At 35.5% G+C, this 21,053-nt stretch overlaps 1 protein-coding gene across 1 annotated transcript in view; it reads right to left on the reverse strand.

The window, feature by feature from the left end:
- Nucleotides 1–559: 559 nt before the first annotated feature.
- PRKX (protein kinase cAMP-dependent X-linked catalytic subunit) overlaps nt 560–21,053 on the reverse strand; it is a 58,165-nt gene continuing 37,671 nt past the window's right edge. Inside the window, exons 4-9 of the mRNA XM_040055294.2 lie at nt 20,263–20,382; nt 14,446–14,541; nt 10,723–10,780; nt 8,529–8,606; nt 5,533–5,681; nt 560–5,101 (exon numbers count right to left, since the gene is read on the reverse strand). Coding sequence (XP_039911228.1) covers nt 5,556–5,681; nt 8,529–8,606; nt 10,723–10,780; nt 14,446–14,541; nt 20,263–20,382 — 478 coding nt within the window. The 3' untranslated portion in view covers nt 560–5,101; nt 5,533–5,555. The remainder of the gene's footprint in view (nt 5,102–5,532; nt 5,682–8,528; nt 8,607–10,722; nt 10,781–14,445; nt 14,542–20,262; nt 20,383–21,053) is intronic.

Below are 21,053 nucleotides of genomic sequence, written 5' to 3' on the forward strand. Positions count from 1 at the left end.
CTGTACCCAGTAGGTTCTATAGCTATGTAATTATCGCCAGATTACAATATCTAGGGGATAAGAAATAAAATACATTTAACCTAAGAGAAGGAATTTAACACAAACAGCTAAACAAATTTTGTTAAAAATGTACTTTTTATGTTTTGATGGAAGATGAAATAAAGGGTAAGTTAGGTGTGCTTGACATCATAAGAATATTTTTCGTGACATTGTAAGAGTATTTTTCAATGCTTAAAGATTGAATTGAGTGTTCAGGTCATTAAGTTGTGAAAATACCAAAGCAATTAGAGTCATACAATCAAAGTTTAATAAGAAGTCCAAGTTAACACTGTTGATTATTGGTGTACTCCCTGAAATGGTTTTGAAAATGTACTTTGTGGTACTTCTTTAACACCATCTGAAACCTGTTTCAACACTTGCGTCTTGTTCTGAAAAGGTTTAAAAGGTGAAAAGAAGGAGGAGTTGTTTTTCTACTCCTCTCATCTCCCCTTCACCTTTTTCTTGGATGAAGAACCCCAATCGCCTCCCAGCATAAATGGAAGCAAACTAGGTTTAAACATTTGAAAAGATATAAAGGTTTATTAAATGAATCCAGATTTGACAGCTATTACATTAAATTAAACAGCAATAAAGTTTTACTAGGGTTTATGTACAGATCACAGTGATTTATCATTGTGCAATGAGGGCTGACTCTGTAACTTTGAACAGTACTTACACGTGAGCTACAACAAGCAACCAGCAACACATTAGCCCAAGTGAACCTCGCAAGTCAAGCAGTCCAAACTAATTAAGTAGCACACAAATGCCTGCTATCACTAGCACTACTTACTACACAACAGAGTATTTATAAAGCAGTCAAGGTTTGCCATAGAAAAGTGCAAAACATGGGAAGTCTGTACACAGTACAGTACAAAAAGGAATCATGCTACAGTCATTGAAAGCTGAAAAATAATTCTATAGCATAGGAAGCACTGCATCACAACTCTTCTGAATGGCAAGCAAATGGGCTGAGGAACAGCCGTATCTTCATTGCTTTCAAAACTGTAAAATCCCTGTTTATCCATTTAAACATAGTTTAGTACCTATATTTGATCCATAACAATGACTTTCTACAGTGGAAGATCACATTAGTTAAAGCTCAGTAGCACACATATTCATTGATCAAGCTGATTTACAGGAAAATCTACAGCATGTTCTTCATTGAAATCATGAAGCATTTACATCATTTGGTTACAAGGCAATTGAGTTTACAATTCATGTCTATCACATAAAACCTCCTATTGGGCAATGAAAAATATATATATATATAAAACTCCAAAATAAAGCTTGCTTTTTAATGTTTAACATTCTTGTTCACTGATGTAGAATACCAAAGGCCTATGGGCTCTCTTGCAAGACAGCAGTCCTTACGCAACAGTCTATACGCAAAAGTACACATTAACAGAAGGATTCAAAATAAAATGAACTTCAGAGAACACCCTACTTGAATAGGAACTAAAAAAAACCCAAACAAACAAAAAAAACCTTCTAGTCTTCTTTTAAAAAATCCATAAATCCAGAATTCCTAGGGCACTGTTTACCTGCATGAGCACTCAGACAGAACTACATTAGTGGGCCATGAAGTCCCAGTAAAGACTTAAAGCAGACTCACTCGTGCAAATAAATAAGACAGCCAGGTAATAACACCTCTTTAAGTCCAGGACTGTACAGAAAATAACTGATCACTTAAAATAATGCTTTGAAAATGTTTTGGTTTTATTTTTTAGTTCAGTATTTGAAAAAAAAAAAAAAAATTGAAAGCAGTTCTGTACTAGAAAGCATGCTGACGAGGTCAGTAGTCAGGTGTATGTACACATGGCTCGGAAACAATGTAAAGTCAAAGCATTATCATTATTAATAACAATGTACTCACTTCCTTAGTCTCCATCATAATGAGTGTCAGTGCATCCACTGCCAGCAATGGATAAGATTCATAAAAAAAAAATCCACTATCTCCTGCTGTTCAAGCATTCAAAACTTCTAACCACCACTGTGGCAAGTTATTCAACTTCGTTTCCTCAGATCTGAAGACTTAAACAGAGAGAAGCTTTGAAATTTGGAAATAAAATCCTATATTTAGCACACTTTCTTGTTGCAGTATGTAAATTTTCAAATAAGAAACTGATGTAATATTCAGAGTCCACAGAATACCATAAGCTTGCACATTAAGGAAAACTCCCAAACTGTTTGCTCTCCCTTACGCAAAGTAAGCTGAGTTTTATGTTTCAGTTTTTCCAATTGATTTAGAATAACTAATTCCACAGATACATATATAGTGGGTCAGATTAATTTTTTCCGAGAGAATAAGGTACTGACACAGCACTAAAACTAATTTCCTATGGAGTGTCCTGTATTTCATTATATATTCCTACGTGATATTTACTGAGCGGCAGCTGGAGCCATCAAATTGCATAACATCAAGACAGCTTTGTGATAGTCCAGAATTATCACTTTGAAATATCCTGATTTCGTTACACATTGTGCATTTTTGCCAAGAGTTTTACAATCTATTTAAGTAAAACTTGCTGAATAAATCAAGTCTTCATTAGACTATGAATCTAATACCCTGGAAGTTACAGGTTCTCAATAGCACATCTGTACTGTTTAAACAAAACAACTGAAATCACTTTTCCACAAAGAGATTCCAGTAAAAACAGATCTGCCATAAAATAATAAATATGCTAGTTTCGGTAGCAATTACTAGAATGCCTACTTTGTAGGCATTCAGAATTTAGTTTAGAAAAACAAATCTTCAGCCTACATTTCTTATCGCTTTCAGGTCAAAAACGTGGAAAGTAGATTTTGGGAAAAACTGGCTGTATGACCTAATTAAACAGTATTATGTAAAGCCATAAGTCACAGTAGTAGAACTACAGAGAGCTGATGTCCTCTGACGTGGCTGTGCCTTTCCGCGCCGGGTGGACGCGGGCCCCTGGCTGGCTCAGATCTGCACAGCGGCCAAAGCGTTTTCAGTCCGGGTATGCAAGCAGGTTATCTTCACCTGCTGGACTCAGCTTCTCCGCAGCAGCTGGTCCAAACTGTGTTGTGACAACAGCGGTAGATAAAGGATGTCTCTTGGCTAAACAGACTTAAAGATGGTTTATTCAAGCCAAGCTGCAGGAGATCCACAGCTCGTCCAGACTGCTGGCCAGAGAGAGCTCGAATTTCCCTCTCTGATCTTATAAGCGGGGGAGGGTTCAGGGGAGGTTACAACAGGATAGCAAATCAGGGAATTCAGGGGGCAACAGGGGGTGTCCACTTCTAAGCCTCTGACCACTGACAAAAAGGGAAAAGGAATTCCCCCGGGGCTGACCTATCACTCGATGCTCTCCCTGGGAATTTCCCAATCCAGGGAGGGGTCCCGAAGTGATAGACAGGATGCCCCAGAGTTGCGGGGGGGGAGAGGGGATTGACAATTATAGGTGGGGGGTGGGATGATTGACATAAAACGCCTTGTTATACAGGAAACTCGAAAGGGGATGGACTGCTACAAAACTGGGAGCACAGTGAACTGAACCATAATATAAAACTTCTTATAAAAACTTAATAAAACAATTCTTGCACCGCCACACTCTGAGAAAAAAAAATTGGTCTAAATATGATAATTTCACTAGAAGTTATCTAAACCCACTACATCCTAAAGAATGCAATTGCTTTTTGCAATTGAAGCACTTCAAAATCAACTCCCTTCCTCCCTACACAAGTAACAAAGAATGCAATTGCTTTTTGCAATTGAAGCACTTCAAAATCAACTCCCTTCCTCCTACACAAGTAACATGAATATGAAAAAAAAAAACCTAAAAAAAGAGATTCTGACTAGTACTCAATCTACCTTCATGTTTTTGTGCATTCATATATGTAGATACATACATGTGCACATACTTTTATTTAATGCTACTTAAAATTAAGCAATATTGCAAATACTTCCAAAACAGAGTGTGCTCAAGCTGCTAGAAAGATGTTAGCCCAGGATAAAAAAGAGGCTCTGTGCATCTAAGGTTTGAACTCCGTACATATGAAATTGCTGGCAGCAGGGACTAGGACATTTTCAAAAAAGGAGGAGCAGAAAAAGAAAGCTGCACTACATATTCAGTCTTCCCTCAGATATTCTGAAGTGTTCACCATTCAACAACAACTATTTCACTAATGCAAATCGTCAGTTATGGCTCATGCTTTACATCTGGAGAGAACAACAAGCTTGCGAGGGAACAACTCCTGTCAGGGCCAGTTAAAGCCCTTTTATGAGGATGGACTGACTTGTAAGTTTATCGCGAGTTTTCATGTGAAGAATCTCATTTCAGACAGTGTACAATCACTCAAATTCTGGTTTCCAAAGAGACATAATTGTAAAAGAATTTCATAAATTAGCCATTAAGATGCATCTTAAACAACAATAAAACATGCCCTTGTCTTTCTGCTTTCAAGTACTATGGTTGTAAGTATGAGGCATTGGAAATTTTAGGTACAAATCTTTTTTAAAACGTAATTATTTTTGTTTTTTACAAAGAATTATAAAATGCATATAAGATGATGAAAAACTTATTTAACCTTTTTTAAGACTTTTATTCCTAAAGAACTTCTTGAAAAACATTATTTGAAAAATAAAAATCATAGACTCTGCAAAGTACAAAAATTTACATCTTTGCACAATTCCTGTGCTTTAGCTGTACTGTGTTCATTATATACACATATACTAATTTGTGCTTTTAATTACACAAGTTTAGTATAAACCTATAAAATAAAGTCTATGAGTTAACTATGCAAAAAGGATCTGGGAATAGCAGGAAACTTAATTCAACCATAAGTTAAAAAGAATAATCCTAAAAATATCATTTTAGTTAGTCTACTTCAGAGCAGACTATCATTATTACAATTTACTAAACTAAAGTCAAATGTTTACAGCAAAAAATTATTCCTTCCTGCCTCCATCTTTTTTGATATTATATACTAATATGCATATCTGAATGCAGTATCGTTCTTAGCCACAAAGAAAATCTTCCTTTACATCTGAACTCCATTGTTCTTCAGACTTGCTCTGAGCACTTCAATTTCCTTCCAGTTTCTAAGACAAAAAAAAAAAAGAACACAAAACTCAAGGTGGACTACTTGAACTCAGTAACAAGTATCAACCTATCACATTTATAGGAGAGAATATCCAGGGTACAGAATTAATCTGACAATCTTATTCCTCTAGAATCAGCATTCTTAGTAGAAAAACCTTACAATTTTATCTATTACACTTCCTTATCTGTCAAATCAATCTAGGTATTTCTTTTTAACACACTCTTTTAAAAAATTAAGAACAGAAGGACTTAAATAACTGTATGCAAATAAACCTTCATCATTGTAGAAAACCAAATCCTGTGAGGTAAGTGCTTGTAAGTGCTTTTTGTCACTTCAACCCATTATGAATCAGAAAATGTAATTTCTGCATATGGTTCCAACTCACAGATCTGCAATGTTTTCAAGGGTACTCTTGACATTCAGACATACCTTGTCCAGTGTAGATGTTACACTCAGAAGTTCTTGAAAATTTCTAGATCTTTAGGAGGTACCGGAGGTGTCTTGTTCCAGTCATCTTCAGGATAAGCTTCAAAATTGGAAGTATCCCCATCATTGGATACTTTGGGCACTATGGGAGGCTAGTCATAAGAAGCACAACAAAAATATTAGTAGTTTCCTCAATGAGTTCCTCACCATCATACTATTCTGTAAAAGATGCATTAAACAAATAGAGTAAAGATTTGCGGTTCACCTTTACCCTAATAATGAATGGCATGAGAGAAGCTTGCAGCAACACATATACATTCCCCCACTTTGTCAATGTTACACTTAAATAATGTGGTTAAAAGACACTTAGATTAATTAATAATTAATACATTAAACAGAAACTTATTTTATAAATCACTAGCTTCATTTCGACTAAGAACCTCCACAGCAGCATGGGAAACTGCTACCATATTTAAGAAAAAAGCCTTCCCGTCACTTTCAATAGATTTCAAATAGATTGACTGTTTCTAAAGAGGCTGAAATTACAAACTTCTGTCTACCAACTGTGGTTTTTCCTAACGTAGCAAAAAAATTCAAGGAGGTAAAGAAATTGCTTCATCATAATTAATTTCACAAGGATGGCAATAAAAGCAGCTTAATTAAAATGGATTGTTTTTATGAAACTTGAAGGTACCAAGAGAAGTACCAGTTTTTTATCTGTTTTCACAGAGGATCCTTTCAATTTCTAGTATTGCTCATCAGCTTCAGAATACCTGTAGCTTTAAGTTTTCTTAAAACTAACATTGTGAATAATCTGTGCTTCTGGCCACAAACTATGAGATAAAGATCCTTTCAGGAACATTTCATTAATTGCAGGTGTTAATGAAGGGCAAACCCCTTTTCCTCTCTCAAGGGCCATCCATCTCTCTATCCTCTTCTCAGTAACTTAACTATCATGCTGAGTCCAACAGAACACTTTAGAATGAGAAAACCTTACAGATGATCACTGAACTGGCTCAAAGTTATACCAGAGACAGAACGATAAAGCATGGCAAAATGCTATTCAGCATATCCGCCAAAAGATAAAAGTCTGGCTTTCATTAGCTCATGAGATCTTATCTGATCTTTTGGGCTTCTCAAAATGATGCCATCATCAGTAGCTTTTCAATGAGAAAGATGGGTCCCTATAAGATAGTATTCCTAGCCTTCAGCCAAAAGCAAGTCCTAATGTTGTGTCGCGCAGTCACAGTAACACTGCCCAGATGCTGAGGAAAATGTGCAGAATCTGCTCTGCCCCTGAGACCTGTCTGCTCCACTGTGGGCAGGACCTGGTACCTCTCCTCCCTGTAAGCATTTTGGTGAAAAAAATCCCAGTTTTGTGAAGTGACACAAAGAAAGAAAAAAGAAAAGAGAGAAAGGATGATTAATGAAATTATTTTCTCTTTCAGACACTGATATTGTTTATATGACATTGATATTTAAGACCCTTATACAATAGACAAATTCATGCTTTTTACAGGGAAAATGGAGCACTGTTTGTATTATTTCGTATTATTTCAATCTCTTCATCAGTATGAAATTACGAAAACACATTCTGAAGAATATAGCTGCCTCTAGAAATAACCAAGTAAAATTCTGATCCACTTCACATCCCCACTCTTAAGTTTAATTAAGCACTATCTCATCTTCTAAGAGCTTAATGCAACCATCATGAAGACTAAGAAGCAAGTTTTGTATTCTTAATAATCTGAATGCTACCCATGACTCTTTTGATTATTTTTAAAATAAAAATACCACACAAAGGATGTTTGGACCTGAGACATTTGGTTGTACATCTAACAATAATTTTTAATACTATTTGTTTTTTATTGCGTTGGTTGTTATAAACTTCAGACTTTATATGCTTATAAAACAGGTTATAATGCAATTTGTGTTCTTTGCAGATTCCAGTAAACAGAATTTATAGTAAATACCTACCAAAATGTGACTTCATTTACAACACACATACATAAACATCAACTGGGTGCAGTAATGATTAAAAATAAAACAAACCCACACATTTAAAACACTGTAAACACGTTTTTCCTTAAGAGAAAAGTCCCCTACAGCTTTGTATTAGATATTGTCTACAAGAATACATCAAGAACATTTTAATATTGTCTCCTTCCCTTCCCCCCACCCCCCAAAGAATTTTATGTATCTAGCTCAAATTTAAGAGCAAGAAACTAGTGAATAGAAAACCAAATGTTTAATTGGTACTTGACTGACTGCATATGGTAACCCAACACCCAATCTTTCCTACAGAAAATCACTGCTGTAAGGAATTGTACAAGTTAGAAATCTCTGAGGAAGGAAAGAAAGAAGGCAGTTTTACTTCCAAAGAACTTTAAAAAACATTTTGCAGTGTTGATGGCTTTTGCAAACATCTGCCATCATACAATACTAGAATTCAGTGCTATTAATGTTGGAATTACATTCATAAATCCTTCTCTTTCACCTTCCCTATTTCTCCTACTCCCACGTGCTTTACTTTTTATTAAAACATTTACCTGAATTGAACTTGGCACAAAAGTTTAAAGCCCAGAGTAAAATACTTCCATATATGTAAGGACAAGGAAAAAAAGAAAAAAAAAAAAATCAAACCAACAAATTATCAATCCCCTCCACCTCCCCCCAAAAAAACCCACTTACAACAAGTAAACACTCACAAAATTCCAAACCCAAAACCTAAATTTTGATTAACTAATCAGCTTCAGAAACTAAAGCAGAGATATATTTTTTTAGGCAGTTTGTATATAGAAAAAAATGCAAACAGGCATTCATACAATTAACTCTGCATTGCAAAAAGGCAAATATGCATTTAATTACTAAGTGTGCATATAGGTATTGGTTATACACACACAAACACAGATTCAACAGCCAACAAACCTTCAACAGATCAGCTTAAATGAACAATGATTTCTCCTTGTGATGTCCTATACAGTATTTGCAGAATGTACCTTTAGTCTCCTTTGAGGTACAGCATCCCAGTCTATAGACCTGAACCATCGATGTCTCTTCACATCATCTGCTCCATTCTTTAAGGAAAGAAATCAAAAGAAGTATTTTTTAAGCTACATGTATGCCAAACCACGTATTTCATTACAAGGACTGTGATATCACAGCAGACTAACAGTCTAGCCTTTTTTCCTTTTTTTCAGGTGATAATCATTAAAAGATTCTAAAGGATAAATTCCTAATGTTAATTCCCTAGCAGGTCCTGAGTTCCAGCAATAAAACCAAACTGTTTTTGATTTGGGGTTTGTTTAGGCTTTTTCCAGCATTCTTCTGACACAATAGAGATTAAGAACAGGCTTTAAAGTACCCACAAAACCATTCACTACAGTCCTATTTACTTTTGCTTTCTCCTACATTTTAGAGGGTGCCTTTTATTCAGATATACTTTCTAATTCTTGACTATTTAAAAAAAATAATAAAAAAGAGGGTTGATGGTGTTTTAAATAAAAATAGTATCTGGGAAGCATATAGTTTTTTTGAATATTACAGACCTTTAATGCTGACAGCAAGCGGTTCTCAGCACTCTTTTAAAAGTAAATATATTAAAACATTTGTTTTCATTTTAGTTATACAGTTAAAGGTATATTTGCCTTGTAATGATTATTCTCTCTGGGGTGCCTGCTTTATTTATGTACATAAGAAACAAAAATGTCTCTTCATGATTAAGCTTGTTTCAAGCACAGATTTGAGTTCTCAAGGCATTAAGCACTAGGGAAAAACAGCTGGTTCTCTGTCTCAGGCCTGATCACAGCACAGCACTCAAGATCATACCACATACAGCTCCACAAAATGAAGCATTATCACACATATAGGTTTTTTCCGATTTATTTGGACTGGGGCTATCCATGTTCATATCCAACCAGGCATCAAAGAGAATAATATCACCTAGTTCCCTCAAAAGCAGATCCGACTGAATGCTTCACAAGAACATGTTCAGTGGGTTTTACATCATTTTAAACCAATTATAATCATGGAAAAGGATCAGACACAAGTCTGATGGAGTGCTCCCACCCCAAAATCTGCTCTTAATTAGAATTCTTTTTGATTTAAGCATTTTAGGCAACTCTAGGGAAAACCCCAAAACAAACCTAAACAAACCTAAACCCCCAAACCCTTAAACAAAACACAGACTTAAAAAGTCCCCCCAAACAACACAAAACCCAGCCAAACACATTTACCAAAGCCCATGCTTGAATAAGTTAAGATTTGCTTTTGTTCTTGTTTTCCTTCAAAACTGTCTAAAGATATAACAGTTTTCACTGGTAAATGAGTTTAAAAATTTTCAGCTTAAGAAATCCTCCTGAAAAACACTACAAAGGATTCTAAAGGATAAGAAAAACATTCTTACCAGTCTAAGTTTGTGCCATAAAAAGTCTCCAAAAGAAAACACTGGGCAGCTGGTTAAAGCATTCATACTTATATCAGTATGTTAAGAAAACCCTGGATGATTGTGCACCTTTTACCTTCTTCACCCAGGTTTACCATTCAGGGTGTTTTGGGCCAAAAAGCAAACCTCTAACATCCCTTGCCCAGAGAAATAAAAATTTTAGATGTCTCTAAAGAAATTAAAGATTACACAAGTTAATTTCAGTATCTATTACCTTCATAAATCTGTTCAGATTAGGGTAAATAATTCCTCCTGGTGGAAGAGTATTTGACTGTGCATAGTCAGCCCCACCAAGACAATGACCAGGTATCACAGTGCTAGAACAATCCTTATACTCCTAAAAATAATTTTTAAACTTCAAATTTGATTGGTGCTCCTTCTGTGATTAACACCTCCACAAAAAAAGAACCAAATGAGCTAGCACCCTGTACTACAGGACTTAATACCATGTTTCTGGTCTAATCTAGGTTTTCACATTAATGAACAGGGTGGTTGTGGGGGTGGTGGTGAGGAGAGAGGGAAACTATCATGAAGAGTTGCATTAATCCAAACAGGAAAATGATTTTAAGAAAAACAGAAATACAGAGGTTACACTTTGCCTTTTGGATTGCATAACCTAAGTAATGTATGGGAAAATGTATCTGTTTCATGCTTATAAAAATAAAAACCCTACGAAGGAGCTGGTCTGTATCTTTCCTATAGAATTCTTTCAACCTTGTGCTGTGTTACACTAAAGGTTTTACACTGACCTTCATATTTCCTAGTCGTCTTGTTCTGTCAACCACAAGCAGCTTCTTAATAAGGTCTCTGAAGTGAAGAAAATATGTTCTCTGTTAAACAGAAGTAACTTATATCTGACTGTCAAGTGTTACAGAATATAGACAGGCTTCTCTTTGACCCATTCATTTCCTCACATTCTAGGATATTTAAGAGTAAACAATAACAAAGAATCTAAGAGAATACTTGCAGATTTCTTTTAGACTCTTCCAAGAAACAAAGGAAGAAAAAACTTCTCTCTCTCTTCTCCCCTGCCCCTTGCCAAGTAGCACCACTTCATTCTCTGTATTTTTGCGTTTTGCTGGGCATTCCAAATCTCAAAATGGATCACCAATCTGTTTGTCAGAACTCAACACTAATATATATTAAAAAAGCAGAAAAAGCTGCACCCTCATCTTTACGCTAAATATCCAGGAAAACCGTGGAAGAGCTAGTCATCTGCTTAAAACTAGTAACATCTATAATTTCATTGAAAACAAAAAGCCTCACCGAGATACTTGCTCATTGAACAGTTCTACATAAAACTAAATAAGCATTTTAAAAGATTAAAATAAGTTTAGAGACATAAAACTCTTCCATTTTAATAGCCAAGTACTTCAAATATTAAGCCCCAAAGAACTATGACATAAACAAAAAAGTATCAGAATTTATGGAATTAGCTTGATTACTTATGAGTTGAAAGAAAAATATGGCTTCATATTTCTATAATCAGTTGCATTTTATCTCAAAGATTATTCTGTTGTTTGATTTTAGGAAAATGGCATTCTGGACTAATTGCATGAAGTACCAATGACAGGAAAGAACAAAAGTCTAACCACCCTTATTTCTACAACCTCAAGTAGTCCTGAGAGATGACACACAGCATGAAATACTGGAGATTAAAGAGTATGGCTCGTTCCAGTTTTTAACCATATGAAAGGTTAAAAAAAGTCAACCATTTTATATACAGAGAAGGACGCAAATATAACAATGACACACCTGGCCTCTCTCCATCCCTGCCTGTAATATCTACTATCCCTCCCAAAAATAGCACTATTTCACCTATCCTTGAAATCACAGAAGTGTGTGCAGAAAGAACATATGACCCGAATGTGCTACTGTTTAAAAAAGCTGCTGCATTTGGCAGGAATACAATTCTAAAATTCAGCTGGGAAAAAAATTAAATTACCAGGTATACAAATAAAAATAGTCCATGCAGAAAGCAATTTTTAAAACTCTCATGATTATTCCAGACAATCAATATTTGAAATAGATTAAATCATGTGACCAACACCTTTTACAGTCACCTTTGCAGAAATACCCCTTTCTACTTCACAAAGACGACCATTCCTTATGGATGAGTTTACAAGGATGACTCTAAGCACACTTAAAACAGAAGTAGGACGGAAAAGAAATCCAGAAACCCAAAAAGAGATTCACAGAGTTTATGGCCAAAGACACTTTCCTATTCCTATAAAACCAGACAACATTTTCATGGATCATTCTTGGCTTGCTCCAAAAATTCATCATAAAACAGTTAAGGGATGATCTTACTTGGTGATACAGTGTTGTCACTAAAGATGACATGCTGCATTGGACCGGTGAAATACCCATTGAATTGAAACAATAAAGCTTAGTAGTTCTTTGTCATATTGCTTAGTAGCTCTTTATTATATTGGTTCTAAAATATCATTTAAAATTATGTTAAAATTAATTCAATAGATATGTTGGCATATATATCTGGAGAATCAAATTCTGCATGAAGGTCTCTCCAGACCAATATTCAGTAAAATGCTCTAACACTGACATTGTGTTTGGAGTTTTCCAAAACTGGCTTTGCAAAGAAAAGTTTAAAAAAGTAGTAAGAAAGAGGGAGAGTTGAAGTGGTACAAAATCAGAAAATAAAAAATACAGGAGGCTGATAGGGGGTAGGTGAGTAAAAAATGTCAATGCCTGTAAGCTCAGGCAGTACATATCCCGAGGGAGAGAAGCTTTCTCAGAGTTCAGGAAGGGAAATAGTTTTGCTGCCTCAGAATGGAGAGCTAAAACACTATATAGCCCTAGTACTTCAAACACAGTCTGGATGTGACAGGACCCAAGACAGCCTTCTTTCTGGATGAAATACTGACTTATTGGAAGAAGAGAGGGAAAACAGATGCGTTAGAAGGTAAGAAGCAGACTGCCTTCATTGGACAAAATAATCTTGGCACTTACTTTAAGCTAATGATGCAGAGATGTTCAAAGACTATCCACTTCTGCATATTGTGGTTTAAAAGAAGGAAGAGGGGCTGACATCCAAGACACTGTGCTCACAACTCAGCTGTAGAAAGCAAGTGAAGCCACAGAAGTAGCGTGACCAGCAGGACAGATTGACAGCGATTGTCCCCCTCTACCGGCCAGTGGCGAGGCCACACCTAGTGCTCCTGTGTCCAGTTCTGGGCCACCCACTTCAAGAAAGACACTGAGATGCTGGAGTGTGTCCAAAAAGGGCAATGGAGCTGGTGAAGGGTCTGGGGTAAGTCCTACATGGAGTGGCTGAGGGAGCTGTGATTGTTTAGCCTGGATAGAAGGAGGCTCATGGGTGACCTTATTAGTCTCTGTAATTGTTTTCAGCATATTGGATAGGTTGTTAGTGATGATAACCTATTCTGAGGTATTCCACCTTCTGATCACAGTGTTATAGTTCAGTGCACAGAATTCTACAAGAGATAATCAGGTTTCTTTCCAAGACCAATTTGATTAGGAAGACCAGACAATGAGACTACACTAAACTGGAAACAGTGTGGAGATACTAAGAGAAAACTGTTACAAAGAGACAAAAATATGAGACACTATAGTCAGCCTAACGGGATGAAGACATGCTTCATTCAGTGCACCTAATGATTCAGTGGAAGCTTAAACAACAACAACAAAATCTTTCTCAAATGATTAGTTGTGCTTTTAATTCTTTACCCAGTAGTGACAGTTAGCAAGTGCCTCTTTAAGGTCACTATCAAAACATCATGAATGATTAACATAGGAATAACTTCCTGTCTTTACTCTCTCACTCATTCACTCAGTTATCTTTAATTTGCAGGAGAAACTCCATGTTTCTAATTTAATTTCCTATGTTTCAATGTTTACTAGAAACTATTTCAGTTATGGAATTTTTAAATGGGGAAAAAAACTTATTTCATCTGCAATATACCCTTACAATTGCTAAATACTGAGAATTAAAACCACATTACATATGCATGCAATACTGCATATTGAACTGGTACCCTGCTATCAGGAATGTAAGTTCATTTTACACTAGAACTTCAGAAGTACCAGAGTTCTCTCAAATAATTATGCAGAGAGTGATTTAAGAGGAATGTATCTATAGATAGAAAGTTTAGTGTTCTCTTCCTGCTCTCCTAATTTTTATACAGATTATCTCCTCACATTTCTCCTCTTGACCTTCTTACAGTACAAGCCAATGGGGTTTGCACAAGGTGGAAAAGCATTTAATATCACCTAATACACAGAAAAGATATCTTACAACTGTATCACCACCTTGAAGTCTACCATATACATTTTTATTTGGACTGAAAGTGTAAATGTAATTCAAAATACTTTCCAACGTGATGTTTCAGAAAATCAGAATCTGAAATCAAGTCTTCTAAAAAGATTTTTTTGAAACAGTGCTGAGGAGGTGTTTAGAATAGAAAAGACAGTGTTGGGAGTCATGGACTTACTTTACATATAAATCCAAATGTCTCGGAAAATCTATTTTGCCAGCAAGAATCTTCTGATATATACCAAATGGATTGTCATCAAAAAATGGAGGAAACCTGTTTTAATACAGACAATTTTTAGATGTTAGAAAAACAAGTTCTAAAAATCTTATAAGCAGTATTATGTTGTAGCACTTCTCCTCAGAAATAATTGATTATGTTATTCTTTTTGGTAGGACACTACCAATCAAATAGTATCTTGAAGAATAATTTAAGGCTACCATTGTAAAACAGAAGACATTTTTGTATGCAACACACTAATGAAGAACAAAAATTTAAACATAGCAACAGAAAAGAAAAACAAAATTGTTACATAGTTGCATTAAAATATAATTTATGAAACAATTTTTCAGTGTTAAAAGTAAAAAATGCTTTGTCTTTATCTCTAAAGTCCAGGGATACACTCTCAAAAAGAGCATTACTATTTTCGATCTTGTCCTGAAACTGCAGGCACACCCTTATTTTTACCAGTTTCTGTCTAAAGTGTTAAAGGACCTTCAAATGAATACATTATCCAATTCAGTTATTTGTTGTACTTCTTGCATTCAAGTGTATGTTTTGCTAGATAAGGTTTTTGAAACAGACAGACAGCACAACTCTCCAAGTGCAGCTGCCTTTCTGTGTGGGACAGATTAAAGTTTTCATTTCATAATCTTCCCCATGATGAATAGTATATTAACATGTAATTAAAATTCTACATCTATATTTTCTATGAAGTTCTTTTTGAAGTTATGAGCTAACAGAGACACTACTTCTTTTTGTACAGTTACAGTAAGAACTGAGAGTTCTGCTGTGCCTCCTTTTCTAGTACAGTACATCCCTGATTGCTGCAAGAGGTGCATCAGTACAGCCCGTGCAGGCAGCTGAGCCTGAGTGCCAACAGCTTTCTGAGTGTCAGTCATGATCTTAAAAGGAAACCTTCTAAGGGAATGGAATAACTCATTCAATAATCTCAGCCCTGCTCTGCCCTCTGTAACATGACCAAAGCAACCCTCTTACTATGCTTCTGCCTCAAAATCCCTACAGAATTAAAAAACCTGCAGGTTTTGAGTGTTGACCATATTAATAACATCCAACCACTATTACAGTTTAATTAAAATATTTTCACAGCTCGCTAACATTTTATATTTACTTTCTTAGAGAACTGAACTGTGTGCACACACACACAAATACACTGCTTGTGGCTTTGGAAATCACTAATAGCACAAAAACAACGATTGAAACAACATTTTTTCACTTCATTCTCTTTTTTAAATTTTATGATACTCAAACTAGCTTATTCTTCAACAAGTACTGTACATTATTTCCATTATGTTTTCAGAAGTATTAATTTCTTCATTCAGCTGATGATCAAGTGGATTAGCATTCCCTTTGAAATACTGTAAATTTTGGCAATATCAAATTTCATCAGAACAACTAAGTAAAGGTGTCGGTAGGCTTATGGTAAAAAAAAAAAAACATTATAATTCAAAGCACTGAAAAGCATGACTAAACTATCTGGCTAGGGAAAGACTAAAGGACATTTCTCGTGGGTGTTCAGAAAGCCAAGGTACTTTCTTTATGAAAAACTACTTTTCACCTAACTGGAAAGTGGAAGAATCTCAGGAATAATACTTGTGCTATTAAAAACTCCTGCTTTGATACTAAACAACAATGAAAACATGATTGCTATTTAACATGCACAAGATTTTTCCCACACAAGAGAGACTATAATATAAAGTTTCTTTTTTAGTCAAGAAATATAAATATCATTCACATTGTGCACAGCAAGTTGACAAATTCAATTTTCTATTTATTACCTGTTAGAATCTATAAATGCATAAAGCAATTAGAATATTTTGTAACTATGTATTACAAAGCTGCCAGCTGCAGCAAGCAGATTACTGTACATTAGTGAGGTGTGAAATCAAGAAGAATAGAAGTACATATAATTTTTTATATTTACATGTTTAAATTGCTCTTTGCTTTCCCACTTTGAAAATCCGAAATTACTATGTCTAGAGTTCTTCAGAAAACTTTAAATCACAATTGGCTATATAGTAATTTTATGGCAGTTCTGCTTAAAGTGCATTTGTACTCTATGCAAAATGACAACAGCGTTGAAAGACTGCAGAGTTTTCTCATGGACAAACCAAGTAACTTGATTTTGATGCTTTTTGTAAATGCCAGCCTTCAACACAGCACAGATTTTAGATAAAACAACACAAGTATTGTGTTGGGAGCTACCTAATAAATCAACAAAAAATTCCCTTGAGTTTCAGACTTTCTTCATACCACAACAGAAATACAAACAGCTGCCTTTTCACCAGCTGAGAAGAAGCTACAAAAAATATAATCTCTGTAAATGGGAGAACAGCTGCAAACCATTCCTTTTGCTAACTGAAGCATAACAGTGGCATGGACATAAGTTTCAAAGACAGTCTGAAGAACAGAAGTTGTAAAACCTCAAGGGAAAACACACAGGTCTAAGAATATAAAACTGCAGACAAGAACCATTAAGCTACCTAAAATGGCAGACCAGCACATCATGACAACCCAAGCAAAAATTAAAAAAAACCACATAGCCCACATTAATACCCAAAATTCCTATCAGCTGCATATTTGATAACAGTACAATTATGACATAGTTTATGTTGAATAACAAGTATATCTTTTTCTGCATTAAATTGTAACAGAACTCATTTCCTCAAAATAAACAGATGTTCCAACTCTTTGTATTGGCAGTTTGTTTAGCTCGTTCAAATTATCTTTATGAAGTTGGTGTTATTAATATGTTAAGATTTCTCCTCACCCTTGCTTCTCTTTGTTCCTTCCCCTTTCTGTATCTCGCTATGTTCAATCTAAACAGGACCTTGCTTTAAACCTAGTTTGTGCAGAAGAAGAATTCCATGGGCCTCCAGAGATTAAGTTAGGGAAATAAGACACTGTAGAACAGGAAGGTGTGGGTTTGTTTGCTTGTTTTTAGAGAGGCCCTTTCCTTACACTCACACCTACCAATTCTTTTCAATCACTTCTGGGCTTCAGAGAGACTAACTTCAGGAAATAACTACCAAATGTCTTACATTAATTTACTTGGAGACAATAACGTAGTCCTGAAGTCAGGTTTTGTTCACCTTCAAAATATTTTCAGATTTCTTAAATCTTCTTTGACTTTCAATGGATAAAGTTAACTAGGACTGTTTCTGTAATAAAAAGCTTGATACTGAATAGTTCATAGTAAATATCTAGCCAGATCTTGAGTTGGTGAGGAAAAAATTAAAAAACACTATTACAAAGAACAGTAAAACACTATTACCAAGAACAGTAAAAAGCTGATAAAATGCTAAAAGCGTACATTCATTGTGACAACTTTCCCATCTAAAGGAAACACATGCAAGCCATAATCCCTGCCCTCCTTTAATCCCCTAAAAAAAAAAAAAAATCCTAATAAAGTAGTATCTATCTATACCCCCAATCTTAAGAAAAACCCCAAACAAACAACACCTCCCAACAAACAAACCTCAAAACACAAACACCCCAAACAAACGAGCTTGTATGGAATCCCTATTCCAGTTTTGGAAAATGACCGAATGTTGCTGTTTTATTTTTTAGCGTTGGCCACAGTTCCTATCCAATGCAGCATTCAATCATTATGAAGAGCATGTCTATAGAAGTACTGTAGTAAAAAAAGCTTAGAAAATCAGACACAGCAGACAGCTGCTCTGTCAATCAGCCTATATAAAACCTCACTTGACTTTCAGGAAAGTGTAAGCTATCTTTATTGGTTAAAAGTCTCTAAAATCCAAAGTGCTCATATTAAGCCACCTCCCTCCCATCCCCCCACCCTGAAATTCAGGTCTCATCCCTTGAGCCAGACCGTGTCACGAGGCAGATGATCCTACATAGAAACAACGGCAGCTGCTCCCTTTTTTAATATCCAATATATACCAGTCATACTTTGGTAGAATATAGAGCAGTCATACATCAGCACCCTGCAGCCTTGAGATCTCAACAACTCCAAATATCTTGCTTGACTGCCACCTGTAGTCAGTATGTTAACTTTGTATGCCATGCTTCTGTTAGTGGTCTAGTGGAGAGAATCCCATCAACATCTCTGTAAGGCACGCAAATAAAAAAGGCCCAATATCCACTTACACTGAGACCACACAGACCTAACAGAGACTGAAACCCGTGGCAGGAAGGTAAATCACAGCTGGGTGACTGCAGCACCTGTGCTCATATTACAGCCCAGACACTTTTATCTACAGTCTTCCTGCTGTCTAGGACTAAGATTAGTGGCAACAAGCTTGCTGGGAATCTCTTTTTTTCTCTCTGAGAACCTTTCATCTCTGTGAGAAGGATTCTTTTGACCAGCTTGGGCTGCTCACCTGAGCAGTGGGTAGTAATTCTGTGCTGGGTAAAGCTGTGTTGGGCGAGCTTCACAGCAGTACATGCAATGGATTAGAGCTCTGAAATGACCACCCATCCATCAGGGGAACTACCTGCTCAGGCAAGCTTAGAAGCTTGTCCAAACACTGGGAAGAGTCACCAAAATCACTTTGAAATTACAGTACTGCACAGAGAAAAGGACAAATAAATCAAGGACACTTTCTTCTGATCTTTCTACAAGGCTGCAGATTTATAAGGAAAGACCATAGGGGCACCTGACACACCTAGGGACCAAGAAGGCGCAGAGCACACTGAGCCAGGTACAAGGAAGAAGCTCTGAGAACTATGACATTAAACTGACAAATACACTAAGTTTCTTCAGAAGCTATGAAAGCTTGCTTTCATCTGCATTTGTCTTCTAGCACCCACCACAGAAAAGCCAATTGCTTTCAAAAATCCAAATCTTTTTTCAAGTACCCTCAAACAACACAGCCAAGACAAAAAATAAAGTAAAAGGGAAACTACACAGATGCCTTGTTTAGCACACAAGCACAATTTCACATTCTACCAAAAACAGTTATTTATTTTACTGAAAAAAATATTTATTTTTTGGAATCAGAGCAAAATGAAACAATTATTTTTATCTAACTAATACTAACAGTTATTTCCATCAACGCCAGAAACTGTTTCTGTTTCAAATTCAGTTTGAATTTGTATTTTCTGAAAACACTGCTTATCAAACAAATTCCAAAACACCAAAAGATGCAATTGAGCAAATCAATTTCAAGCAGACCTATAAAGCTTTTCCCTGATCGTCTTCTTCTGGTTTAAAGAAAACCAGTCCTCAGTTGTAATACAAACTGTTATTAATAAAAGTCTTCCTACTTGCCACTGTGCATTTTTACAGACTACAACTCCCACAGTAATTAGGATTTCCCTATGCTGGAAATTAATTACAGAAGTAGTCCTGTTCTTTACCCTTTTAAATATAAAGGACCATGTGAATAAAAATCTAAACTTCAGCAAAACCTGATTTTCCAAAACACATAAGGAAAAGCGAAGCTGTTAAAAAAGTCTTAAGTAAAAAAGAAAGAAAAAAAGAAACAAAACCCCCAAACAACAAAAAAACATCAAAAAAAAGAAAAAAAAATTCCCCAAAAACCAAACAGAAAATCCAAAACCAAAACAAGAAACAAAACCAACAAACTCAAAACCCTAAAACATTCCTATAACAACAGTGATATACGTTTTTTTTATAAATCTTCCCAGTTCTTTTCTTCAAAAGCACAAATTAAACTGATATATCAATATTAAATTTAACCCATATTTGTTAATCCAAATATTGTAAACAGAACTAGCAAATAATTCTGTATTACATATTATTGCTCTGACATAATAATTATCACTTACCCTGACAACATCTCAAATATAAGAATTCCCAGGGCCCACCAATCCACAGCTCTTCCATGGCCTTTACTTTGTATAACTTCTGGAGCAAGGTACTCAGGAGTGCCACAGAGAGTCCATGTTCTGGTTGTAAAAGAAGGAAAAAACCCAAAAAACCACAAAACAAACAACAAAAGCAGATCAAAGTGGAACTGAAATAACAGTAATAGGAAAAATCAAACACACACATAAGAAGCACCCAACATATACCTATGTATTTACTGTACAAAGAAACAGATAAGTAAGAAAGGCCTCTACAAGATCTAAACAGACTGCTTTGATGATGTTCTCCAATTCTCCTGGAACAGAGATATATACAAATAAGAAACTTCCTGTTTCAGAAAATATCTGTGCACTGAGTTTCCCAGCTGGTGCTGTGTACTCTACCCATTAGACTATACAGTGTTTTGAATTATTAACAGTGTTTTTCACTCTGTAAGCTGCAAACCCTGGAAGTTCATGGACTGACAAGCCCACCAGAAGACAAGCTTAATGGCCTTTTCCAGCAAAACAAAGTTTCATTTAGAAAAATAAAAGGGAAGGAGGAATTTTTTAAAGTAGAAGTTTAAATCAGTAAGCAGTTGCACACACATGACTTGTTTTACAGTCTAAAAATAGTATTGAAATCTAACCTGTCATCACTTCCATAATACTCATTAAAAGGGAAACATTTTGCGTTTTTAGTTATTTAAAATATTTACAACGTGTAGTTAAAGCAAGTGTGAGATAAGTAGGTAATACTTTTTGTGATATAT

This window comes from Hirundo rustica, chromosome 2, assembly GCF_015227805.2.
Source record: "Hirundo rustica isolate bHirRus1 chromosome 2, bHirRus1.pri.v3, whole genome shotgun sequence".
Taxonomy (NCBI): domain Eukaryota; kingdom Metazoa; phylum Chordata; class Aves; order Passeriformes; family Hirundinidae; genus Hirundo; species Hirundo rustica.